This window comes from Fringilla coelebs (assembly GCF_963513975.1).
Source record: "Fringilla coelebs genome assembly, chromosome: 4".
Taxonomy (NCBI): domain Eukaryota; kingdom Metazoa; phylum Chordata; class Aves; order Passeriformes; family Fringillidae; genus Fringilla; species Fringilla coelebs.
In genome coordinates, this window is record NC_140032.1 from 56033183 (window position 1) to 56060718 (window position 27536).

General features: G+C 43.4%; 1 protein-coding gene across 2 annotated transcripts; it reads left to right on the top strand.

The window, feature by feature from the left end:
- The first annotated feature begins 328 nt into the window (after nt 1–328).
- RASGEF1B (RasGEF domain family member 1B) lies at nt 329–27536 on the top strand. 2 transcript variants are annotated; one of them, XM_084203840.1, is made up of 14 exons: nt 329–438; nt 12374–12556; nt 14035–14157; nt 14935–15072; nt 17589–17804; nt 17903–17977; nt 19281–19376; nt 19959–20061; nt 20772–20851; nt 21245–21340; nt 22764–22859; nt 24556–24679; nt 25321–25393; nt 27153–27536. In XM_084203840.1, exons 2-14 carry the CDS (start codon nt 12380–12382, stop codon nt 27289–27291), a joined length of 1536 nt encoding a protein of 511 aa, XP_084059966.1. In that variant the 5' UTR covers nt 329–438; nt 12374–12379; the 3' UTR covers nt 27292–27536. The 2 variants fall into 2 exon arrangements, with proteins under 2 accessions (XP_084059966.1, XP_084059967.1); XM_084203841.1 differs by having other exon boundaries at nt 26190–27296.

Here is a 27536-nt window from a genome sequence, read left to right on the forward strand (position 1 = left end):
GTGCGTGTGTGTGCGTGTGTATGTCCCGTTCCGGCCCATCTATAAGAACGACTTTCTCCCCACCGCTGCCAGCGGAACGGTGCCGGGCCAGCGGCACACCAGCTGAGGCCAGGGCTGGCAGCATCACTGGGAACACCTTCCCGGGGCTGGCAGCATCACTGGGAACACCTTCCCGGGGCTGCCCGCTGCCCGCGGTGCCTCCGAGGGCGGGCGGACCGTACCGCGCTCCGCCTCCCGCGGCACCGGCGCTGCGCCGGGCGGGGCGGGGCGGGAGCGGCGCTTCCCAGCGCTTCCCGGCGCTCCGCCCGCCGCCGGCACAGTCCGTGGGGAGCCGAGCCGAGCCGAGCCGTGCTGTGCTGTGCCGTGCCGTGCCGTGGATGATGAGTGCGTGAGAGCCATAAGGCAGCGTCTGGGGCCGGGAGCGCCTGCCACTTCCAGGTACAGTCCGCGAGTCTGCGGTGCGTCTTGTCGGTCCATCCGTCCATCCATCCATCCATCCATCCATCCATCCATCCATCCATCCATCCATCCATCCATCCATCCATCCATCCATCCATCTCTGTCTTCTTTGCCAGCCCCGGCAGCAGGACGGTCTCATTCCTGCTGGTGTTTAATCTCCTTCCTGGCCACTCACTTCTGGACGGACAGAGCTACTTTTTGGGGGGTATCGGCGTACTGGGGAAGGGAGGGTCTTCAACTCAGCAGTGATGGGTCCTTCTCCTTGTCCCCTTCTCCTTGTCCCCTTCCCTGTAGTAAGATAGAACAGAGTCCTAAAACTGCGCGATGTGTGCGCTTTTTTTTCCCCGTGGCTGTAATCCTTGGAGAAGCTTTCCCTGTTTTTCTTTACAGCCGTCAGTCCTACCGATTGCTGGTTTTCTTGGGTGGGAAGGATAAAAAAGCGCTGATTTACCAGACTGTGTTTGTAGGGCTGAGTAAAATGGGGGCGTAGGCGGTGTGTGTGTGTGTGTGTGTTTTTCGCTGGGCATCTGCCGAGTGTAAGTGCGATAAAACTTCAGGCTCCTGCGCTGTGTGGGGTGGTAGCAGTTCAGGGGTACGAGGAGAGAGTAAGGACTGTTAAGTGACCCCAAATCAGTGTTAAATGACCCAAGACCAGTGCGTCAGTCCGGACTGTAAACTAAGGCCGCCCCAACAAGCAGTGCCTCCCGATCTAAAGCTAAATATAACACAGGGGGATGAGGGGCTCTCCCAGAGGAGTTCTCCTGAACGGAGCGGAGGAGGGCTGGCTCCTCTCAAAGGGCAAGAATGGCCTGAAAAATCCAAAGAGCCGGGAACAAAGAGGTGCTCTGTACCTCGGGCGGCTATGTCTAAGCCAGGAATGTTGAGGGGGTTGCTTTCAGTGAGATTAGCGCCTTGGTGGGCTGAGATGTCATCTGTGCCATCTGTGAGAAACCGGGACTTGGGCAGGCAGGACTGGGTCTCCAGGCTGTCTCTTTATTTTGAAAGCTGAGAAGAGCTTTTTGAAGTACGGCTTCTTCAGGCTTATCTTACGGCTTCCCAACGAGATGCCTTGGAGAGGAGCTGTTAATCAGCTGAAAATCAATGCTAAATATACTCAAGAGTAGTAGCTAACTGATGAGCTGTCCCGGAGAGAACTAATAGCTGAGACCAAGCTCTGATTTTGGATAAGCAGTGGGGATATCCCTCCTTGGAACAGCGGGACTGAAACGGGCCACTGTAGGATTTGTTAAATCTTTGTGAAAGAGGAAAGAAATTACTGATTTAGTCGGGGTTAAGCTCACAGCTGTGCCACGCACTGAGTAAAAGGCTTTTTTTGTATGGTGTGCTGAATGCCTGTTGGTGTACATTCTTTGTGGTTTCTTTCTGCCGAGGTTTTGGGGGACAGCTCTGTGTGTTGCTGGTTGTGCGGGTTACCTAAACATTCCTCGGGGAGTGCCGGGTCACCGTGCCTGCTCCGAGCTGCTGTCACACCGTGACAGAAGGGACAGGCACAGCTCAGCCCCGGAGCGTGATCAGTGAGGGAATATGAGAAGCTGACAGTGTGGGGCTTTACTCTTCTAACTGCGTGGTTAAAAAGTGAGGTTTTCTTGGGGTGAAGACAGGAAGGAGCTGTGCGTGGATCACACTGCCAGTCTGTGCTGTACATCACTGTGAGGGTCTGCTGGCATATCCCAAGGGCTCTTTGGGATAGATTGCCTGCATTTCAGGGGAGGAGGCACAATCTGTGATTGCACATACTCGAGCATTTTCCCGAATGTTAGTAAACACACAGGTGTACTCTGCAAGCACTGACAAGCGCCCTTTGCTTGGCATGGCTATGAGGGACTGAGCCGCATCATCTAATAAACACTTTGGTAGAAAATGAGCTTGTAAACAAAGCTTCCAGATAGCATTTTGCAGCCACAGCAAGACAATACATTAATTTACAAACAGGAGGCAAAGACTCCAGCTGAAAGCTGCTGCTAATTTCTCCTGCTGTAAGAAGTAATATTAAAAACTGAATTGCTACTGTGAGGAACCTGAATGGGTGGCATTTAGTATGGCTGTATTTTTAGATGGAAAATGTGCAGGATCATGACAACAATCCAGCTCACTCTCCCTAGGCGGCTCCAGAATAGCACTGAATGACTCAGATCCATGCATTCTGGCTATTTTGGGTTTGATTCCTCAAAATGCATCTTCTCCCACGGAGAATAAAATGTTCCCCAGGTCACCTGCCCTTCCCATGGGGTCAGGTACTCTGCCTGCTTCTTGTCACACCTGGAAATAGGGCCAGAAATGCCAGGTAACACACCTGCAGAGAGGAGCCTGGGAGCTGTGAGACCTTGGGATTCATGAGCAGTAAGGCAGAGGGTGAAGAGGCTTGAGTCAGCCTGGGGAGTGGGGTATTCTCGGAGGTAATTGCTCTCATTGATACAGGGCCAGGTGCTTTCTGCATGAATGTAGCGTGCTGAACTGACAGTACTTGTCCATCAGGACTAGAGTTGATCCTCCCTTAAACATCCTGCAGGGATTCAGACGCTGTCAGGCCACGTTTGTAATGATCTTTTCGCGGCCCAGCGTGGTGTACATTTGCTCAATATCATACCTGCTGGGTGGTGACTCAATAGCTGTAATTGTTTCAGGGCAGGGAGCGTTTGACCATCGATTGCAAAGCCCGGGGGTCCACCGTGAGTCGGGCACGGGAACTGCTGCTGGTCTCAAGGGCTGACACAAACCAGTCTGCTATAGCCCTGCCCAGACTGGGGAAAAGATCTTTGCAGTCATTGTGGCTGTAAGATGCTCCCCTTTGATTTCCCAAGGAGTCAGGCAAGCTGATTGCAGACAACTGTTTACAAGTCCTCTGTCCCTCAGACCCAGCTCTGTTCTAGAAGCTGATACCCAGCCTAGATATCAGTGGGTGAGGCAAGTGTACCTGGTGCAGATACGGAGCTGTACTTCCTCTCTTAGCTGACAAAGGGCAGCCATCCATTTTTAACTTCGATCTAGACACTGGAAAGTGTATTTTTTTTGCTGTTGTTGTGATGGTGGGGTGATCAGTTAATACTTGAACTGAAGTATTTTTGTTGCAGAAGGTGTGAAGCTTTCAACCTGCTGTATATTGAAGTGTCAGTAAAAATTCTGTGCTGTTCATGGAAACTTAAGGACTCAGTGACTGGGGGAAAAAAAGATCATATGAATTGTTTGCCCTAAAACCAGCAATTTTTCTGCATCATCTAAATGGCAGAGACATTTGGCAATGAGGTTTTAGGTAGAAACAGTTAAATTAAATTCAGTACTGTTATTTAACACTACAACAGCTTGCTGTTGTAAATTATAACTTGGCTGCCTATTATGATTGCAAAAGGGAAAGGTGTTTTCTCTTGAAGAGTACTGGAGGTAGCACCAAAAGGCCAAGCATGGGTGTCTGCAAAGAGCAACAGTTTTGGGATTCAGAAGATATCTTGCTTTGATGAAGGAACCATGTCAGGAGAGCTTCATGCTTAAGGCTAGTACCATGCTCCTGGCAGTAATATAAGATACACCTTCTGTGCATCTTTTGAAAAAAGATCTTAATGCTTCATGAAAGGAAATAACCCCATACTTATCCCTCTTTGTACTGTCAAGCAGAGGAATGCAGTAACGAGAAACTGAGTGACTAAAGCCACGTGAGGAGCTTGAAGCAGAGTCAGAAACAGATCCAAACTACCAGGTGCCAGGTGTAAGCACTGAAATAATGCCATAATAATTCTGTTTTCTGTGGATGGATGTGTGAAGAGCTCTTGCTGAAGTCAGTTATCACTCTGAAGTGGTCCAGAACCGTGCTTAGCTCCTGCCCATGCAGGTAGAGAAGGTGGATCTTCTGGCTTGGATCACCTGGGGGGTGAGGATTACATCCCTGTCACATCCCAGGGTACACATCCCTGTCACATAGATTGGATCACACTGCCCAAGGTTAGTGAAAGTCTAATACCACTGTGATTCTCTTCTGGTGGTAGCATGGGGGAAATTGCTCCCATTTTTCTTGAAAACGTCAAATTTCAGTTTTGTCAGTTTAAAGCATGCGGGAGGCACAAAGCATGCTACAGAAATGATGCAGAGTGCAGAGCTCTGTAGATACAGAGCTACAGGACCCATGTCAGAGTTCTGATTCACTAGGGGGACAGCATAGCATGGTGGCATCACAGGCCCCATCTGTCCACCCCACCCCACACCCCATTCCTGGACATCTCAGCCCCCGTGAATCAGCTGCTGAATCACTCGTTTTACAGTGTGATGTTTTGGAATAAAACATCGCTGCTGCTCACTTGCCTTCAAACTCCTGACCTCAGAACTGCAGCAACCCATCAGCTGAGTGAGGAGCAGCATCCCAGCTGCCCCTCAGCAGTGTGGGAGCTAGGCTGGTGAACTCCTCCAGGCTCTGGAGCTCTGCATCTTGCTGGTGGATGGCAGCCCTGACAAACCAGTCTGCAGCTGGCTGAGTAGAGAGGTGGGATTTTAGTGTTTTAAGGCTGTAGTATTTAAGAACAAATAGCAAAACTGTGCTGTGCTTCACTGGGTCCAATAAGGGGAATGCTTTGCTTCTAAAGTCCCCACCCTGCTTCAGGTAAGGTAAAGAAGTGGAAGGCTTTAGTATTCTTGCTTTCAGTCCAGCTGTCTGCTCAGAAATTTTGGTACAAAATTTCTGTGTTGTCTGTTTTTTAACATGGGAAGTGTTTCATTGAATCGTTTGGGCTGGCCTGAGACTCTTGTGCATCTTTTTCCATTTCATTCATTCTGTAAATCCCTCAAGTTTTAAAGAGTCACTATGGAGAATGCAATGGGCTGAACTTTTCTAGAATGTCTCGTGCCTTCTGACATTTCATTACTGCTGTGCTAATTCATCATGTCACTTATATACTTATCCTGTTTATTCATGTTTTAAACTTCTCTTCTGAAACTGGGATTAGCAAAAAGATGTACAGGGTACAAAATCCCCACACTTATATGTGGAAAGCCTTATTTTGCATTCAAATGGTAAAAGAACAGCATCCAGATGAAGAAATTACCCATAAAATTAAAAATAGCTTAAAAATGAACTTAGCAAGAAGATTAATCAGTCAGTAATGAAGCATGCTTCATATCTTTTTCAATAATTGTGGTCTCTTTAGTTTTTTAACCTACAGACAGAAATCTCAGCAGCACTGGGGTCATGGTAAGAGACAAGTGCTTTAAGAAATTATATGTTATAGGTGTGGCATCCTTTTAGTGTCATGTGTTTCAAGGCTGTTGCTTTTGTGTGTCCAGTACCATGGACAAATTGTATCATGTGTTTTGTTTGGGAGGAACACATGTCCTGCCTCGCCCTGGACTGAGTAATTTTCCTGCAGCTGGGATTTTTGCCGTGATGCAGTCTGCCTGCATGTGCTCCTCTGGCACTGCAGCAATGCTGTCACAGCCACTTTCAGCATCATTAGACTCTCTCTCTCTTCCTGCCCTACTGAAGAAGATGATGGGAGAGGATGGAAGGGGAGCTGAGTTGTGGGGTTTAAGCAGAGGACGTGGATTTACAGCACATCAGCAACAAAGAGGAACTTGTTTGTTTCCTTCCCTTTTTCTGTGCTTGCAGATTTGGAGAAATTCAAGCCATTCTTAAGTGCCCCACAATGTTCCTAATGCTCCCAAGTAAACCCACAAATGTATTCATACCCATCACACCTTTGCAGTTCAGTATCCAAGGAGGTTAATTGCGAGTCATTCAGGATTCACTTAATTACTGTGCCAAAATTCTCATACGTGAGTGATCAGTCAGCAGTGCCGCATCTGACCTTCCCAAATCATCAGCTGGGTCTATTTATAGACCCAAGAAAAATGCACATTCAGGAGGAAAATGCTTCTACTTGAAATTCAGTTCCTGTTTTATTCTTTGCTTACTGGCGTTTTTCATTTTCCTTTGCAGCTTATTGTTGCCTGGGTGATTTTTGGAAAACTTTGCAAAATTGTTCATTCACTGCTGTTTTAGTGAAAACCAAAGAGTACTTTAAGGTTCACTCAGGTTTCTTACATCTACCTCAGGTCTTTTCTTGCCCCATCAGCAACGGTGCAAGATATATTTTCTACTGCTATGACGCTGTCCAGCATGGATAGTTTTGGTCCTCTTCCTCTGGGCTGGATTCCTAATGAGGGGTTCTTAATCTTCCTCTTGATTTCAGTCTGGAAAAAGCTGATACCACTCCCCTTTTCATCTCCTATGTGAGCATGAAAAATTATTCTATACTTTGCCTCTTAAAAGATACACTTAATAAGTAATTCTAGGAAGGAGCTATAACTCAGGGTTGGTGCTGAAGTCACGCTCTGAGAATTGTATGGCAAGTTCATCACAGAGAGTGGAAGCAAGAAGGCTTGAGCTGGGACAGTCCTGTGATCTTAATTTCTGCAAGTAAGACACATGAAACACCCATCTGGGAGTTTTTCAGGTTTCTTATTTTCTCAGTAGCTTGAGCTGTAAAATTTCCCTTTACCTTTCAGTGCTAAAAAAATAAAAAAATCTTTGTGAGCAAAGCACCCGCACCAGGAAGGGCTGTGTGGAATGCCATGGGCGGCCTCTGTGTCAGGCATGCTTTTGTTTTGGGCAGCCTGGGTGGATGCCCCAGCTCTGCAGAAGGATTCCAGCTGCTGCAGTCAGCTTAATCAAGGGCCTGGCTCAGATGCCTCTACACAAACACACATGGCATGGGGAACAAACAAGGAGAGTAGAGACATGCACATGCCTGCATGGGTGTGATGTCCCTGGCATCAGTGGTGGCTCCTGGAGCATTGGGATGGAAGGATCTTGGCTTTTCATGGAAGACAGGCTGAGGAGACGGGGAGGGGGTGTAAGAGTGGAGGAATATGGGGAAATTGTTCCCTAAGTTCCCTAACTTCCTGAGGTTAAGAGAGCTAAGGACCAGTAAGGGCTCCTGTAGGCTTGTTGCTAACAAAAGAAAGAGTTGGGATAGTGAGGGCCCTCTCTGGAGCTGGGCTCCTGCAGAAATCCAGTCTTTTGTTTTGCCATATCTCACTTTCAAGGATGATGGCATCCTTAATAACAATGGTGGATGGTAACCACCTGCTAAATGTGGTTTGGGGTTTCTGATTGTGTAGGGAGCAGCTCTGAAGGGATGTAATTGGGTTTCTGAAGTTTGCATCTTTTAAGGGGAGGTGTGCCTTGGGACTCAGACCATTCCTCTGCCGGAGGGATATAGTGGGGGAGAAAACTGTACCTAACAGAGGAGCTGAAAATGTTTGGCAGTGGCTTTAAAAGCACCTTTTCTGCCTACTACTGAACTTTTCAGTGGGTGCTTCTGTGAAGGACACCAGCTGCCCATATTATTGGGTTTGTTTTATGAATCTGATGTTCAGCCTGAGCTCTTCAATATAAATTAAAAGAAACCAGTGTAACCTTCCACTGTTTGTAGTAGAAAGCAGACTTTTTTTTTTTTTAACATAAAGGTTTTGGAAAAGCACTTGGCAATGTCTGATTCCTTTAGTTTTGCCAGACTGAAACTTGGCTCCTGCAGGAGATGGTGTGGGTTTGAGCACATTGTCTTTGGCTCGGACTTCCTATTTACAGTGCTGTTACTGGGAAGGTTGAAGCTTCTTTCTTGTCAGAGGCTACTCACAGCCAGAATATGGACCTCAGTGCCCAAGATCTCCTGTTCTTCATAATGATACTAAATGCAGAAAAATAATGTTGTATTCCTCTTTCCACAGTGCAGAGTTTTTGACTTTTCTCTGACACAGCAGCACATCACTAGTAAAGCCAGGAAATTATTTCATTGCTCTTTCCTTCAAGTCAGATCTTTAATTTAAAAAAACAAAAAAAACCCAAAAAAAAAACAAAGCAAAACAGAAAAAAATCCCACTTTTCATTCTTAGGGAAAAAAAAAAAAAAGAGAAGAGATAAATGGGTTTCCATGTGATTGCTAGCCAAATGTTTCCAAAGCCCAGTTAAAAAGTTCCAGTTTTTAACTCCCAGGACATTTTTCATTGGAATAATATTTCTTGTCTTTTTTCCCAATTCCTGCTTGTCAGATCTTGCCCTGCTGTGCTTTGTCAACAATATTTTTAGGTTCCAAGATACCTCTGCTCTATATGCCACGGATTTGTGGACCATTATCTGCTCTGTAACCAAATTTCAGTTCCACTCAAGTTATTCTGAAGGCAGGGTTCGGCTGAAGCTTTAGCTAAAGAAGCTTCTAATTAGAATTAAGCGTGCTGCTTTGTGCCTCCACCTCCAAATAAAATACAGCAGAGGAGTCAAAGTCAAGATAATAAAGGAGTCATGCTGGAAAAGCACATGTGTTGTATGAATCACCCCGTTGGCCATGCTATATTTATCTCTGTCACACTTTGCTATCAGCCCTTTTCATCGCATGGAGAACGTGTCCTGTGTCCTGCTCACTTCCAGGTGAAACCCAGTTCTGACCACACAGAACATCACCACGACTTGGTGTCTCACTGAAGCAGGACTGAGCCCTCTCTCTCAAGCAGCTTCCAGAAATAGATACCAGACAAGTGAGACAATATGTACCCTTTGGGACAGACTTTTGAGAATTTTATTTCATGGTTACAAATCAGTACCTCTATTAATGGCCTGATGATTTTTTCTTTCCTGTTGATGAGGCTCTGGGAGACTGTGTCTTCAACCTGCCTGATTTGTGTTGTGAGGATTGTATAAAATCAAAACTAATTGCTGGCTAGTCTGGCTAAATCCCCTCCAGTCTCACCCTGAATTAGGCTGGTTGGGTTAGTACGAGATCTGGGTTGAAACAACTGCTTGCCTTGGTTTTTTACAAGTGCTAATATTAGTGCCAAGTTGTTTGGCAGATGCAGACTAGCCTTTCTCGCTTCCCTGTGGAGTAATACCTTGGTGCCACAGTGCTGCAATATATTTGGTGGGTTGCAGTGTTTATACACCGTTCACTACCACTTGCATTTTGACTGAATAGACCATGCTACAGTAGCTGAAAAAAAATCTGAATTTTGGTGCAAACAGGACATCTTTCAGTGTCAGTGGGCTGAAGAATATTTTGGAGTTGGTTGAAGTCTGTGGCTTTACATGCACGATATGAAAACCTAGGAAATGCTGTAGAAGGTTCCTGTCAGCTCCTCAGTAAAGTTTTGTTCCTTAAACTGGGTTAGCCTTGCAAAGAACCTGAAAGACCAGGAGTCTTCATGCATCAGGATGCTTTATTGGTGCACAGCATGGCCATGGCAGGGTTCACCTCACCTGCCCAGTAATTTGAGCTCCCTGGTGCAGGAGCCCAGTTAAGTTCAGTCCTGTGCTTTACACTGTGGCATGGGTGTTTACTTTGTTCTTCTCCCAGTTCATCGGGCTGAATGGAATTGAAACGCTGGTTGAACAGCTGCATAGAGTGTCTGATGTCACTTTTCTGACTATGAGACTTTTCAGTCTTTCCCATTTTGATGCAGATATCTTTTGGCACCTCTCAAGGTGGAATTAGCACAGGTCATGTAGGCCAGGAGGCTCTCTCCGCTGTCCTTCTCTGCCTTTGTTTTTGGCTTTCTTTTGCAGTTTATTTACTGAACCACTCAGGCTTGTGCTGGTTTGAATGTCTCCATTGTCTGGACACACTGCCAGCAGCAGCAGCAAGTCTGTGTGGTGCTCCAGGTCCAAGCTAAGGAATCTGGCTAATAACTTAATAGCTTCTCATCTCCACCGAGCTCTCTCTGAAAAGTGCTTTATTGTGGGCTGGGGAGCACACAGATGGCAGCACTCTATTTATCTCCAGGCTGTCACATCACTAGTTGTTCTCAAAACGGGGTGCCTTCACAGGCTGGTGTTCACTGAAGTCTGTGGCTTTAAAGAGCCTTTTCCCGAATAGGATTTGATACAATGGAGAGAAAAGAAACAGCATCTGTTCTTACAATGATGGCTCAGAGGCATTAATGCTTTTCTCGTGCACATGTCGACACATGAGCACAGCAGCCTGTGGATATTGTCTTCTTAGTTTGATCTCCCTTGCCTTGAAGTTGTGGTAGGGTTAGAAACAAAGTGCCATCCCCTTTTGCAGTTCATCTGTCTCTCCCTGAATGCCCATCAGCACCCAGTAACTCTCGGGGTCTCTAGCTGGTCAGAGTGACCCCAAGATTAGTTAGAAAGTCTCTTTTCTCAGCCTGGAGGTCAGAGCTCTTCAGTTCTCGGTCTCAAGGTTGTTTATTGTTCGTTATCCATAAAATTCTTTCTCCTGTCCAGCCGAGGTCCGCTCAGCAGGACAGTCAGAGGCACTCTGCCTGCCCCGGGGCGCCAGGGCGGTGTTAGGTCTTTATACTAAAAATTGTGTATACAATGTTTACAATTACTTCCCAATACCTATCACCTATGTTAAACAGTGAGCTTCTACTCTAAACCAATCTAAAAGTGCCAACATCACAGCAGAAGATGGAGGCCAAGAAGGAGAAAGGCTGGACACTCCCAGATTCCTCCCTCTTGCCCCCTGAACCCCCATTCTAAAAACCCCAAAAATCTATTTTTCACCCCATGATAAATTCACTGTCGTTCTAGTTAAACTGTCGTGGCTTGTAATTCTTCATATAAAGGTTGGTAATTGTTTTTTCCAAGGGCTAAATCAGAGGCACAGGGATCTTGGGCTCTGTGTCAAGGTCTCTGAGCCCCCTGGCAGGGTCTTGAGCCCTCCAGGGCAGCCAGAGGAATTTCCTGGGTTCCCACCAGTAACTGCTGCAGTAGAGTTAAAACTGGCATGTTTGGGGTTAAAACTGGGCACAAACTTAGCTTCCCATCGAGGCTATAAAACCTAAGTTCCTTAAACTGACAAGAACTGCTCCTCCCAGAAAGCAGGCAAGGAGGGAGAAGGAAGGAGTTTATAACTCAACACTCAAGCAATCAGAGATTGTATCTTTTGGCCTTTTCAGATATTTCATTACCAGAAGAGCTCTTGAGTGGTCATGGCCCCCTTGCTGCCTACCCACTGCTCTGAGTGACTAAACAGCCTGCAGCACTGACTGATCTTTTCCTTGGAAAGACATTTTGATTCCACAGGCACTGAGATGCAGACTGATGAGTAATTGCTTTATTTTTCCTAAGGCTGGGAAACACAGGGCTGGATATTTTCACAGAATTTGGGGAGAAGGTTTAACAAAACTCTGAATCTGGTCTCATCTTTTATGTCATTGGTGAACTCTGACAACAGTGGTAAGCAACTATGCCCAGGCAAGTTTTTCCAAATTTCTGTAGAGCCACTCAGAGAGTAGGTGGAGGCAGATGCACTGAAGCATCAGGCTTTAGCCTGGGTCACGCCTGTCACAGTGTTATTGGGGAAACCAAGCACCAATTTACAGGGTGGAGTTGGGAAATGGGAGGTTTGGGATTGCAGTTACATGGCTGTTGTGTTGCATCAAGGAGACTGTCCTCTCACATAACCTTTCCAGGGCTTCACTTCAGTCTCTCTCCTTCTGCACTGGCACTGGGAGGTGTGTCAGCCTGGGATGACACACCCTGCTTCACCTTCAGAGTGCTGCTCTTAGGGAGCTGCACTCAGGATTTGCCCAAAGTGAATGTTATGTCACATCTCCAAAAGCTTTATAGAAAGTCTGAGTTCCCAAAGCCTGTTAGGATTTTTGTACTTCCTTCTAACTCTTAGCCTGGGCATCTTATCTGTCGTTTAATAAAGAAACAGCAAGATATAAAAGAAGCACCTGGTGATTGTGGCAGGCAGTGGTGAAATCCTGTGCTGGCCCTTTCCTGGGGAGTCTGCACAGGCTTGAAAGCAGTTCAATCTTTACTGTGTGCAAGTAACCCATGGCGTGGCACTGAGTTTTTTTTCCAGTGCTGTATTATCTCTGGAAGATAGAAAACCCCTTACCACTGTACCTTCCCTGAATTATCCCTTATCTCTTCTGTGTGTCTCCTCAGGGCAAGATGCCACAGACACCTCCCTTTGCAGCAATGTTTGACAGCAGCAGCTACAACAGGAACCTGTACCAGGCCAAAGAAGACAACTGTGGAGGGCTCTATTACCACGACAACAATCTCCTGTCAGGGTCTCTGGAAGCTCTGATCCAGCACCTGGTACCCAATGTGGATTACTATCCCGATGTAAGTTAACTGTGGGGCCAGGCCTGATGTGTCTCCCAAAGGGAAACGTGCAGCAAGAGCAGATTGTGTCACATCCATGGCTAAGGAAGGGGGTCAGCTGGCTGGCCAGCAGTGATAACCTGTGCTTTACCTGAGTGCATCCTGCAATAACTCATCCAGCCTAGGAAGTCTAAAGCTTTATTACTCCCATTGTAAGGTGAGCAACCCTGGTGACTCATTTATAAAGCACACACCTAGACTGGCTTATTGCTTGATGGACTGTGTGTACCATTGACCCTCAAAAATGCTGCCAGGCAAGCTGAAGAGAAAGGCATGACCACCATTGTGACAGAATGAAAGTATTTATTGCAAAACCAAGTGGTTTTTAATGCATATTTCCCATTGTTCATCTGAGGTCGACGTGTACTTGCAATAAGCAACCAAAATGTTGAACTAGTACCACACTATTTAGGATCAGCAGAGGCTGGATGTGACAACAGGAGGTTTTTCATTTGAGACTTTCTGACCTGTGTGGGCATATCCAGGCATTGAGACATTTTCTATAATTCTTAGAAAAGAAGATAAAAAAGAATGGTATCAAAAGGTGGCAGGAAAGGGTGGCAGCTGGGGATAACCGGTGGATGATGAAACTGCAGCTCTGCTTGTAAACATGCTCCTGCTGAAGACGTAACTCTGCTTATATATTCAGCTTCTGTTATTGTCATAGAGTTGTTCACATTTCCAAGACAGGATCTGTTTTAACTTGGGTCAGAAGTAACAGCTGCACAGAACTGTACTTAAGCTAGTGCTTAATGCTTAGTGTAAACTTCAGATGTGTAGCAATTTACACACTGGTTGGTCAAACTTGATGATTTATTCCAAGTCTCTAGAGCCAGAACATTGTGGAGTCTTTATAGAGTGGGTGCCATAGATACTTAACTACTGGCATAGTGGAAAGTGGAATGGATATTCTGAATATCCATCTCACAATGAGTTCAAATCATGATACGTGGAAAATCAAAGCAAAATAAGGAGCCTCTTCTTGTAACCTCAGAATCAGTTACTGATTTTTATTCTGTAAAATTAAGCTATGTACTTCCCTCTGCTTTCACCCAGGCAACAAAGGTTTACTCTAGAGCAGGACAAGATGAGTTTAAATTTTATTCCAAGTAATTTCAGGTAATAAGCTTGCAATAAGGCTGTGTGCAATAGGAGAGCTAAACCACCTTTGCCCTGCCTTGTTTTGGTTTAATCTTGCATAACTTGGCTCGAGCACAAACTTATAATAGTGGTTCTGGAGCCATGATAAGTGTTAAATTAAATGCTTACCTCTGTAGTAATTGCTTTTGGCACAGCCACAGGTAGAGTTTTCTTCTGTAGATAGAATACAAATACAAATAAATACAAATACAAATAGCAGATTTTTCAGGTAGGTGTTTCAAGAAAATGTAAAAAATGCTGATAATTTATGCCTTTCCCTGTCTTCCTCTTGCTCACAGAGGACGTACATCTTCACCTTCCTCCTCAGCTCCCGCCTCTTCATGCACCCGTACGAGCTCATGGCCAAAGTCTGCCACCTGTGCACTGAGCAGCAGAGACTCGGTGAGCCTGGCCTGGACAAGGTGAGATCCCACACTCTCAGGGACTTCCCAGGTCCCTGCCCAAACCAAAATGCTCCTGTTCAGGAGAGTCCTCAGTGGGGTAGAACAGACTGAAAACCTGACACAAGCAATTAGAATTAGACCCTTTATTCACTGAGATTCATGGGGAATTTCCACACTGCTCAGCCTGTCCTCCATAAGGGCTGCTGCTTCTGCTGCATTGTTTGTTTTACCAAGAGAATCTGTGAAACAGGGTCCTGAACAGACCAAAATCTGCCCTCTGAAAGACCAAGGCAGAGGTTTTGTTGACCCTCACCCTTACTTCACGGAGAATCAAAAATCATTTCGTGGTCCCTGTGCCCAAGGCAGCCTCTGACCACCACATCTCCTCACCAGCCCTTCCCTGTCTATAGGTTTCTGCCTGTCAGGTGTAGTGCATGCATAGGTCATGGCACAACTGAAATTTACCACTTTCTTTGTTGAGGGTTAGTCATAACTTAAGGAAACACTAATCAATGCCTTGCACTGAGGCACTCCTAATAATGAGGGGAGTCATTTCCACCCACCTGAAGCCTAATTTCCAGGTCAGCTAAGCCAATGAGAGTCTCTTCATTGGCTTCCATGGCCATTGGCTCTGGCCTTTAATCCAATGCTGAATGAAGTTAAGATTAAAATTTACCTGACATTCGTACCCTTATGCTCCACAGTATCCTGCAGAGCAGAGTTCTGTTTCCTTTGAGCTAAAAATTTCCGGCATTGCTGTTACATGTAACATTCCTCACCACTGTTTCCAAATAGAACTGGACCCAGAAGATTGCACCAAAAATCCTGCAGTTGTTGACTGAGTGGACAGAGACTTTTCCTTACGATTTCCGAGATGAAAGAATGATGAGGAACCTAAAGGAGCTGGCCCAAAGAATAGCCAGTGGGGAAGAGGTAAGTTGTCTGCACACAAAGTTACTGGATAAAAAGGCACTCCTATTACTGCTTTGATATTGCTGTTAATAGCATGGTGTGGCTCTGGGTGCTTAGGAAACTTATAACCAAGGTGCTGGTAGGCAAAAAGTTCTGTCTGGTACCTAAGCCTAGGATGAAACCACACAGCATAAGCAGATCTTCTCCAAAGCATGGGCAAGGTTATCTCCACCTCTAAGCCCATAACATAATCCCATTTTGTGCAGACAGGCGCAACTTGGTGAACGTTAGTATTTATCATTTTACTTGGAAGAAGCTGGCTAGGACAGTAGCTGAGCAATCCCCATCAGCATTGATCATTTCTTGAGTAAGGTGTGTTGGAATTGGGCCTTTGACCTGTAGGTCAATGGAAAAGTTATAGCAGGTTTGGGGAGAAGCTTCCAAAAGAGGACTGGACCAGGAGGAATTGTCTTGAGCTTAAAGTATCATCTCAGATGAAGTCTGTGCTATTCCTTCCTGTGGATGGAGCACATAAGGAAATCTCAAAATCCCACTTTTCAGATGGAAGTTCCACATGGGTATTATGAAATATTTTGATGCTTAACTGATGCTTGTCTTTTAAGTACTGAAATAAACTCGGCCAAAAGCCAAAGGTTATATTTACTTAGTGGAAGGGAATTAACAAGGTTTCAGTAAGTAAATCCTGTGCAGCTGGCATAATACTGTGATTGCAAAAGACACTGGAGTGGCATTTGGAAGAGCTATAAACACAAGTAGCAATTGCTAAATGGCATTGTATTTCCAGTGTTCCTCAGGGAGCAGTGTTCCTTACATAAGCTTTTAAGTAGTGGTGTGGATGAGGCAGCAAACAGCACATTAACAGGCGTGGAGGTAAGCTGGACTCAGAGAAGCTGAGGGTGCTGCCAAAGGCCTGGAAGGGTCTTGAGAGGCTGTACACAAGCATGAAAAAGAAGAAACCTAAACTGAACTTGGAAGCTGAAATACATTTTGATGTTGTCAAAGTGGGGAGGGACGGAAGAAGATGGGACAAGAGAGTGAGATGTGGTATGAAATACAAATGAAAAAGAGACCCAATTTGATGTGCAAGCTGAAGGTTTGGACTGGGAAGAGGCATGCCCTCACTCCAGGGGTGCTGGGTTGCTTTGTTTCTATATACTCTTCATAGCAAGGTAGGAAATTGAAGTTCAGTTCCAGGCAAAGTAGTTGTGATTGAAGGCTCACACCCACTTGAAAAGTACTCACTGGCACAAAGAAAAAGAGCTGCTTAGCCTGGAGGAAGTCGAGTTGGTGGATGGGAGAATTAAATGAGAAGAGGGAAGGGTTGTCTGCAATGAAATTTCTGGCACTACAGACAGTTTAAACAGTGAAATCGTCTACTGAAGGGAAAGGCAGATGTACAAAGCTGCTAGAAACTGTGCAAAGGGAGCAATCTTACTCAGAGAACTATAAATCCTTTCTAGCTGTAGCTTTGAGGTTTTTTTGACTTTGATGTTTCCTTTAGAAAGACAAAGTTAAAGCAGGCACTGCAGTAAATTGACTTGTTTTATTGTGAACTGCTTGGAACAGTAAATGGCAACTTCCTTGACCTTGCCTTTCTACAGACCACTTGGATTTTTGTGAGTCATTACCTTAAAGGATACAAAAGAAGCAGTTTCCTACTCCCGTTCACTACAGTTCTACTTATAGCTTTTTATTCCACTTCCTGAATAATTGTACTCCAGTTCTTTTAAGAGCTGGTAGTAAGAGTACAACCAAAACCTCTCACCACAGTAATGTATTGCTCCTTTAAAAGAACATATTTGGAAAAAATCTTTGGAGAAAAGGAGATTCATCAGAATAAAGGAAATATTGCTGCCTTGGACTGATCATACTATAGTGTGCAGACAATAGTTTTTGGATGATCCTTTCTGAAGCTGCTTTGGTTTTGGTTTAATGGCTTTAGAATGATATGTGGAATCTGGAAGAGTGACCAACTTGGTTACACATATCTATCCACTTAAGAGTTGAGTTTGCTCCTACTTTAAATTGTCACTCCTAGTAACTTAAATCACTGCATGGAAAGGCCTGCAAAGGCAAAAGATTTGGTTTTATTATCTACTCCTTTTTCTCAGATTCACTGCAAGTTTGAGCTCTGACCTTGGTGAAACTGGTTGTCATTTGCTGCAGAGAGAAGGAGGCCCTTTGTTTGTCACTGAATGGCCACGTATTTGTTTTTTTCTGTGGTCTTAAGCAGAAGAAGATGGAGTATTTTCATTTCTTGTACTTCCTCCAGGGGTGGTTGGTACTTTTCAGGAAGTGTATTGAACACATCTTTTCTTTGAGCTGACTGGGTCGATATTGAGCCTGTGAGACAATCACTGCTTAAACCCTCCTTTTGGTCTGATATTACAAATCCACATAATAGAGCTTATCTTGACAACAGAACACAGGTATCCATCTGTTGCAGTGACATGCAGACTTTCATGCTGTCTCCTCACGTTTTGGGAGTGTTTCCTGACTGTCTGATGTTGAAGCAGGTGTACCGGAAGAGCGTGCAGCAGCTCCTGCAGACCCTGCTGCGCAAGCTGGCCGCGGTGGCCCAGTACGAGGAGGTGCTTGCCAAAATCGATGCCACCACATCCACAGATCGCCTCACGCTCCTCAAGACCAAGCCCCAGTCCGTGCAGAGGGACATAATCACAGTCTGCAATGATCCCTATGTGTTAGCTCAGCAGCTGACACACATAGAGCTCGTGAGTTGTTACACCCCCGGCATGACTTCATCCCTCCCCTCTTTTTGAAGTGCGGGTTAACAGGGGATGTGACTTGGCTGCTTCTGTGCTTTATTTAGGAGAGACTCAATTATATTGGACCAGAAGAATTTATCCAGGCATTTGTGCAAAAGGATCCTTTGAATAATGACAAGGTAATGGGAGCAGATCTGGAGCAGCTCTGAAGTGCATCATTTACCATCAGGTGCACCATGAGCTGGGAGTGAGGTCTGGCAATAAATGAGGACCAGTAGAAAACAAGCTGTAACATTCCCATTAAACATTTTGTTAATTTTTTTTTTTTTCTTTCTGGAGTACAGCTCCTGAGGTTTGAGAACTCAGCCAACAAATTGACTTAAATGAATACATTTCCTGGGTTTTCTGACTTAAGCTAAGGGAGAATTTGATCCTGTGAATGTTTTCCCCAGGCCATTTATGTGGCCTACAGCTGGAAGAAGCTGAGTTTCACTTTGCCTTCTGCATTACTCATTTTCAACATCTCTTCTTTCTTTTTAGAAAAGTGAACTCTTTGTAGCCAAGTGGCACATGGGGAATTTGCAGGTAGAGCAAATAGACATAACAAAAACACAGATCTAGGGGGCTCTAGGTCTGTGTGAGATGGAGGGCAAATATGCAGTGTTTTTAACCAGCCATGATGGAGTTGGCATCTCTTTGAGTGCTGTTTTCAAAATGACTTAATTTTTTATGTTTTTCAAGATGACTTAACCTCTGTAAATAAACTGTGACAGAGTCAGTCCATTAAAACTTGAATTATCTTTAAACTGACCAACAGAATAGAATGATGCAAGTTTACAACTTGATGTTCAGTCACATGATCTCTGAAATTGTTTTTCCAGATAGAGATCACTGAAACTGCTGTCTACCCCTTTTTAGGCAGCCCTGAGATGTGGTGTGGGAATGATTCCAAGGTGATACAGCATAGCACTGCTCAGGAAAGGGATAATCCCATCAAAATGGTAGAGCTGATCTCCCAAACTTAGGATGCAGTATGTCCATTTATCGCCAACAGCCAAACATAATGTGCTTCACATCTGTTTTCCTGCTGCACTTGCAGAGAGCCTAATGCTTTATCTACTCTGTCAGAGGGACAGGAGTAAGGACTGAAACAGTGTGCATATTCAAGGGAGCTTTATGCAGATATTTGTCCCTGATTGTTTGCATAAGTCTGTCTTAGGTCCTTAAAGCATCCCAGTAGGACTTAAAGCATTCCACATGTTTGCTGGAGCGTTTTACCTGGCCAGCAGCTCAGAAGGAAGTTACACATGCTGGAATAGTACCACTGCCACTTTCCCTCTAAGGTTTTTTGTCACTTTGGGTAATTTGAGTTATTCCTGGTTACTTGACAATGTTTTGGAATGGCAAGGCAGAAAGCCAAAAGATCTCCCAGGGAAGAGATAAAAATGGTGCTAAAAGTTGCTATTTTATTTCTGTCTGTAGAGCTGCTACGGAGATCGAAAGAAGACTCGGAATCTTGAAGCCTACGTGGAGTGGTTTAACAGGCTCAGTTACTTGGTTGCAACAGAAATCTGTATGGTGAGCAAGGATTTCTTGTGCTGAAGGGTTTTCTTTAGTTATCTAAAACTGGGAAGCCTTTTCAAGTTTGGTGCCTTTTGGACTTTCTGTTCTCTTGGTTCTGTAACTGTTGACATTTGGATGCAGTCAGAGCACGTCTGAAGAGGAAAGAAGTGCAGTGTTTTTAGCATTATGCTGGTGCCTCAGCCCTGTTCGTGTGACAGTGGTGATTTATTCTGGGTTAGCCCTTCTCGGTACACGAGCGTGTCTGGCCTGCTGTTCTCTTCTCTGGAAGGCCCTTGTGAATTGAGGCACATTCTCTCCTCTGGCTGACCCTCTACTCTGCTCTGCTGTTCTTCATATCCTTCTTCTTGGCAGAGCCTCTTTGCCTGTTGTCCTTGCTCTCTGCCTGCCTGGGATCTGGTTTATCCTTGCTGTCCTGAATGCTTTTGAACACAACAGTGTAACTTCCTCTGCATCTAAAGGGTAGTGTGAAGCTGTGGTACATATAGAAAAGACTTTTAACAGGGGTCTTATTTTCTTGGGGATGTGTCCAAGTGCTGTTTCCTGCTGAGCATAACCCTACAAATGCATCTCTTGCAGCCTGTGAAGAAGAAGCACAGAGCAAGAGTGATAGAATATTTCATCGACGTGGCACGGGAATGTTTTAACATTGGCAACTTCAATTCCTTAATGGCTATTATTTGTGAGTATGTGTACTGAGATATTGTTTTATCCCTGTTTAAATCTGGATTAAGGAAGCAGAGTGCTTCACACAGAAGTCTACTGCTGAGCTTGATCAGCAGCATGAAGTTGCTCAACACTGTTGTAGTGCTATGTATGTAGTATAAACTTGGTATAAACCAAAGTTTTCTTTGCAACTCTTCAGAGACCTCAGTTCTCACTTTTTTTAACCAACTTCAGTGCTAAATTGGAATAGTAACTTTCCCTGTAATATGGAGAATGAAAACATCTTCCATCATTTCTGTCACATCCTAGTGGTTTAAAAATTCCACACCTCTTTATATCTGGTAGGAAAATACTGGGAATTTTTTTTTTTCATTTGAAATGTGAAAACTTCATAGTTAGGTGCAGTTTTCAATGAATTATGGTAAGAGATGGTGTTCAGAACACTCATTTGAACTTTCCTGTTGTATATATGTGTTTTATCAAATCCATGTTAAATGATGTCATAGCATTTTTTTAGAGCTTTCATTCTGTAAGAGATGAAGATTTTGTTTCCAAGGTTATTTTGGAATTTAAAGAAAATAGTGACTCTGATTTCTTGAGTAGCTCCATTGAAAATACTTGTTATGCGTAATAGATTCTTTGCTTTATAAACACTTACTGGTCCAAGCTACCTGAAAGATTTTTTTTCTTTTAAATACTCCAAAAATCTCTTTCTCTTATATCAAGCTGGCATGAACATGAGTCCTGTGTCTCGATTAAAGAAAACCTGGGCAAAAGTGAAGACAGCCAAATTTGATATTCTTGAGGTAAGTGGCTAATATTTGGACAGGAGGCTGTTAATACCATGTTACTTTTAACTGCTCAAAAATGTGAGTTTAGCTTCATTATGACATTTAATTTAGTATATTTGTGCTCTTAATAGATATTGTCCAGCTGACCTTTGTCAAAGATCACACAGGTGCAGCACTATATGAGTTTGTGATTTATCCAAGAGAATGTATTGGATCCCTTGTTGTGCTGAATGGGCATTTTTAAAAATAAGGTTCTCTTCTGATCAAACAAACAGACAGAGCGATACCACAGTCCTCTACAAAGCTGCATTTGTGGGGCTGTTCAGAAGACCTTTTCCTATTTAAGAGTTGCTCAGTTGAAAAAGGATTGTGTGTACCTCATTATTTGCATCTTTTCATGCCTTGCAGCATCAGATGGACCCATCCAGCAATTTTTACAATTACCGAACTGCTCTGCGTGGAGCAACTCAGAGGTCCCTGACAGCTCACAGCAACAGAGAGAAGGTGTGTTTGCAAATGACTTGGCAGTGGGCAAAAGGGAAATGTGCTTGTTAAGTTGCATGGTAAACCTTTATCCTGGAATTCTCATTTTTAGCAACTCTGCCCCTGGTGGGCTTATAAAAAGCTGCCAGATCAGTTTGGTGCTGGCTGAAAGTCTGAACATTAAATGATCACTTTGATTATTTAAGTGAAATAAGTACATTGCCTCAGCTCCTTTCTGATTGACAGACACCTCTGTCTCACAAACCCATACCACAAACAGAAAGGCTAAGGACTGACATGAGGTTGCTAGTAATTTGTTCTTAAAGCTGCTGCTTGTGCTAAACTTCCAGTAATTCATGGCTTAAGGTGGAAAGGCTTTAAAACTTACTCATAAAAGGTGTTCTAAACCTCGAATCTAGACAGAGCTGTGGTGTTCCCTTCCTGTGTACAGTCTTTAGATGCAGAATCTCAGTGGTGGTTCTTGTGGAAAGGAAGCAAATAGCTTCCCAGCTGCTCCCCACTTGGAAGCAATTGCTCATCAACTCCTTATGATATTAGGACTTCATGCTGTGTTGAATAAACATTGTCTTGGAGTTCATGGAATAAACTACCAGGCAGATGAAGCAAATCCACATGCAGTCTGCTGATCTATAGTGTTGTTATACATGGAATGTCTTTCTGAGTCCTAAGGATCTGTTCACATATCATTCAAAGTACCAGTAGTCTAAATGTAAGAGGCTTGCTTCTTTTCAGAGAAAAGTCAGTTTTAAGACTTCAAAGAAAGAACTTAGAGATATTGAAATATGGTGAAGTGTTCCATGGAAATAATAAGTGGTATTTGTTTTATCCCCAGTTGTAACAAGGATGTGTAGCTGTGAAAACTTCCATAGGATGAAAATTAAAATAGAACCATTTTAAGAAAGTAAAATTCTCCAGCATTCTCCAAAGAAAATACTTTGTTCAGTTGGCAGGAAATGCTTAATTTTAAGCCAGTCAGTACCAAGGTTCCATGACTTGCATGAGCTCAGGGAATTGTAGCTCAAGCCATTAGTGCTGCTACCCCAATATTCCCTGCCATGCTTCAATGTGCCTCTCCCCTCATTTACCGAGCAAGTCCTGAAAAGAGGGAAAGCTACACTATGAGATACTCTGCAGGAATTATGTGTAAGAAGGACGTGCCTCTGACCATTTATTTTCTGGAATCTGCAAGGAAGAAGGAAAAAAATGAAAACAAGAAGGACATGACATAGAAATGGAGGACTTTGTGGAGAGACTTGTATTTTTGATGTAGTGAATGCCCAGTTTTTTTGTAAAGATGTAGAATCCTCAGTCCTTCTGTATTGTCCTTACCTTTTGTATCACCTGACTTCCTTTCATTTTTCTCCTGTAGACCATTGTGTCTTGATTCAGGACCAGACTGATAATAATGCTGCTCTCTCCCTAGATCGTGATACCTTTCTTCAGCCTCTTGATCAAAGATATTTACTTCCTCAATGAGGGTTGTGCCAATCGCCTTCCCAATGGTCACGTCAATTTTGAGGTAAGGGGAGCACTGAGTGGGGTTTTAATGCAGGCTCAGCCCCTTAAGCAGATCACTGTCCAATTTTCACTGGGTTCTGGGAGAGCAAACATAGACTGGAATTTGAGTATATTTGTTACTTCTCAGGGGAGCTGAGAGGTAGTCAGGAAAAAGCAGTTTTATCGAAGATGGAGTGTTTATAGAAACTTTCAACATTCCCGTTTTTTTTAGTGGGGGTAAGAAAAGTCAGGACTTCTTCCCCATGCTCAAATTTGTCTCAACATTTCAATTCACTTGTTTGTTCTATTTAATGACAAAATGTTCAAATGTGGTATTTTCAGGGTTCCCCATCGAAGGGAGGAAATGATGAATCTGACTCCATATTCTTAGAAGGCTAATTTATTATTATATTATATTATATTATATTATAATTATAATTATAATTATAATTATAATTATATATTATTTTAAAATACTATACTAAACTATACTATAAAATAGAGAAAGGATACAGCTAGAAGGCTTAAAGATAATAATGAAGAACTCGTGACTCCTTCCAGAGGCCCGACAGCCTGGCTGTGGTTGGTCATTAAGTCAAAACAATTCGCATGAAACCAATCAAACAACCATCTGTTGGGTAAACAATCTCCAAACCACATTCCAAGGCAGCAAAACACAGGAGAAGCAAATCAGATAATTACTGTTTTCATTTTTCTCTGAGGCTTCTCAGCTTCCCAGGAGACGAATCCTGGGCAAAGAGATTTTTCCAGAAAATATGACAGTGACATTCAAATTAGTATTTTAGGGCTTTATCTTTTAATTCCTCACATAAAAAAAAAGGTTCTTCCTTTATCAAGATATATAGGCAGCATTTGCATGCATGTAAGTCCCAGATTGTCTCTGAAGAAATATGTGATAGAGCAGCAGTGAGGGAGTTTTGACTCTCTTGACTTCCAGTAGTTTTTCTGCCTCTGATTTCATGCTTGTTATCTGACACAGGGTGAGTTACCCAATGATTTGTTTCCTGGTACTTTCAGTTTTCAGGAAGCCTGGGTCATCCACACAAAAGTGCAGTACATGTCAGTTGTAGTCATAGGCCTGAATTAGCCTAGAACTTGGTTCTAGGTTCTAGAACTTGGCTGTGCAGTGCCCTTTTGCTCAAGGAATCCACCTGCACTTGGGGCATGTTAAACTTTAATTGAAAGAGCTTATCAAATAATGGCATCAGTACACTACCTGAGGAGTGTTTTTTTTTGGCATACATTTCCAGCAAGCAAATAGAGCATTTAATATTTGCTAACTGACAGGAAACATCTGGATTTTGAAATGCCAGTATTAAGCATCTGATGTGAAAATCACTATGTATTTAATTGCAAAACAAAAAGCATAAGCATCAATGAAGTTAAAATTTGGGCATAAGGAGTGTTACCAGCTCCTTGAAAGAAAAAATTAAGTGCACTTCATGATCTACTATATTTATATTCACGACAGCAATTTTAACAAGGGGAAGGAGTAGGAAGTTACCATAGCTTGAAACAAGAACAAAAAAGTTAGAAGCTGAGGTGTTGAGTCAGGTCATGTTCAATTCTATCTTAAAAGCCAAGGACAATCAAAGCCTTGGTGTCCAAACCAAGATCTCTCCCTCTTTCTAAAAAAATGTTCAGGGTAAGCAATGCTGTTCAATGTATAGCAACCTCTTCTGCTTGTATTCTGACAGAAATTTTGGGAATTGGCAAAACAAGTCAGTGAATTTATGACATGGAAGCAAGTGGAGTGTCCTTTTGAAAGGGATTGGAAGATTCTGCAGTACTTGCTCTCTGTCCCAGTCTTCAGTGATGATGGTAAGGAGCTCTGGACTTCTGCAGGGATGGTGTCACTGACTACTGCTTAATCTCTTTCTGTGTTATTTTGTGGCTTCCTGACAGTAAGGAGAGACTGTCCTGAGGACATCTCTGTCTGGCAAGTGAAAAATGTTCCTCCTTACAAATGACAGAGAAGATAAGATTTTTCTTTTATGTGCATTTAGTCTGTGAAAGTCAGCATTGGTTCTGAAATAGAATGAACTAATGTGATGAGGTCCCTGTAAATGTCACATGAAATGTGTTTATGTGGACTTTCAGGATACTTTGCACTAAAGGGTGCTGCTAAAGGAAGAAAATAGGGACTTCACTGGCTGCTTACAAAGCACCATGTCCCTGGGCTCAGTTTATTTTCTCCTGAGTGCTTTCTTCTCCTCATGCTTTTGAGTTTCCGCTGGTTGGTTTTTCCCCCCCTCAGGGTAGTCTTTGTTCTCATGCACAGTTTGTTAGCATTGTCTGGGTGCAATTATAAGCAATGCTATACTTCCTAATGGGATTCTGAAGCCCTAAACTGAGGGATGGATAATACATGCCTCAGTTCATTTAACTCAGTCTGCTTTGCAGGGAGAGCAAATTTTAAAATGCCAGTAGGCCTAACATAATGTATTTGCTTCTGATTGCAGCACTTTACTTGGCTTCCTATGAAAGTGAAGGTCCTGAGAACCACATTGAAAAGGACAGATGGAAGACACTAAGGTTTGTGACAGAGGTTACCCGGATCAATAAATAAATAGAATGGGATACAGAGAAAGCATCGAGCAGTTAAAACCAAATGGAGTGTTACATGTTTCAACAGATGGGATACAGCGTGGTTGTAAATTCCTCCCCACCCCAATCTCTTGGACTCTTGGAAAAAACAGAACAATCACTCTTTATTTTAAACCCTCTCAGTCCTCCTTTCCCTTAGGAAATGGGAATTAGAATAAGTAATTTTGTATTTTAATTCCTCGTGATGCTCAGTGAAGGAAGAAAGTACTTTCTAAACCCCCAAGAAATCCCCACTTCCTCACAAGTACTATACAGAGCACTCTGGATTCCACACAGATGTTTTCACAGCTTCTGCATCCCTTTCTGCACCAGCCTTTCAGACAGGGCTGAGGTTTGCCTGTTTTGCTCTGGGGCAAATGCATTAATGAAACCAGTTAACAATTTAGAGTTCAGGCTGGGGAAAAATATTCAGCAAAGTCATATTTTTGGCTTTTCTTCTACTGCTATTAGAATGCAGCCTCAGCAGCTCTTTGATTTTACTGATTGTGGAAGGATACATGAACCATTGAGGTGGGGGATGTAACAGTTCCATCTGACTGATCCCGCTCATTTTAAGGAGAAGACAGGAAGAGAGTTACTCACATGAGGGCACAGGACAAGATGAAAACCTGTAGCAACTGGAACCTCAGTTTCACAGCTTCCTTATCCCAGTCGCTCTGTCAGAGAAGATTTACATCATTCTAATGGTTGCCTTTACCCATTTGCATTTCCCTCTGCCTTTCAGGTCAGCGCTTCTGGGCAGAGTGTAGAGCACACCCTGTCTGCTGTTGCTGCGTTACGCGGATTGCCAAGGGCCGTGGCTTGGTTTATTTTTCTGTGCACTGAGTGGCACTCAGAGTGATGAAAGATGTGCAGTCAGTTGCAATATTGTGGCAGCAAAGATGAAAGAAGTTAATTCAAGAACAAACAGGCAGCTTCTCCCATCTGACAGATGAGATAAAATCACAGCCCACTCATCTGGGATTCAGGCTGAAGTATTGATTGAGAATCCTTTGAAGATCTCAGATGCTGCCTATGAATCATTTCACACCTGGATGGAATATTCTCTCCTTTCCTTTTGCTGCAGCTTGCTGCTACAAGGATTCTGCAGACCTGCTAAAAGGACTCACAGGAGCCTACAGAGGGGAAATGTTCACCATTCCTTTCAGTGAAACCCAAGTCTGCGTTGAAGAACTCTCATTCCTAATAAGCTGAATATATCCCAGAAGTTTGGGATTGCTAAGAAGGGAAAGGACTGGACACAAAAATTGGCTGCTGAGGAGAATTTCTCCCTACCACTGTAATGGTGGCTGGGGTTTTTGTCTTTTTCCAATGTGTTTTTGAGTTGGCTGCTGGCAGGCAAACTCATTATTTTAAGTTATTTAAAAAAACATAAAGTAATAAAAATCTAAGCTGTGGTAGAAAATACACCTGCTATAAAAAGGTAGTAGCTATGTAGCTCTACAACTTCTAGGGAGGCTTTTTCTTTTGTTCATTTCTTTACAACTAACCACTACATGCTACAGACACACTTATTTTTACTGTGAGGTTTTCTTACTCTTGATTTTCCATACTTGACCTTCTTCTTATATTAGGTTGAACAAACTGACTTTTCTAGAATAGTCACTGAGAAACTGGCATAAAAACTGTTGAAATATGAGAGTATGTTTTTATTAAGTAATTTTTATAACTGTTTTTTTTTTGAAAGGGTAACAGTGGAGAACACAATCCACTTTGAAACAGCAAGATGCCAGAAAGAAAAAAAGTCTTCTTCTCAACTCCAGCTAGGAGCAAAACAGTCTTCCTGTGTGTTTGCTTTAGGGATTATGTTTATGACTGTGAAGTAGTTCACTGTGTTACACACCTAATAAGTTTTTAGTAGCTCTGAATACTTAGTCACTCTATCCTAGGAGAAACCTGATTGAAATAGAAATACAAAACTAAGCTGTAGCTGTAGATCACCCTGGATGCAAAAATCAATAAGCAAAGTACATACTTGGCAAAAAAAACCTATTTGCAATTACTCTGCTGCTGTCGTTAAAAAAAAAAAAGGAAAAAAGTAAGAATAAATATATTTATTTGTTGCACTGTA

Bases quoted from the DNA above. Each gene is read 5' to 3' on its own strand.
- RASGEF1B (XM_084203840.1), top strand. From the start codon at position 12,380: ATGCCACAGACACCTCCCTTTGCAGCAATGTTTGACAGCAGCAGCTAC. The intron at 21,341-22,763 runs GTGTGTTTGCAA...CTCTCTCCCTAG, and splicing joins CTCACAGCAACAGAGAGAAG to ATCGTGATACCTTTCTTCAG. The intron at 25,394-27,152 runs GTTTGTGACAGA...TTTTTTTGAAAG, and splicing joins GACAGATGGAAGACACTAAG to GGTAACAGTGGAGAACACAA.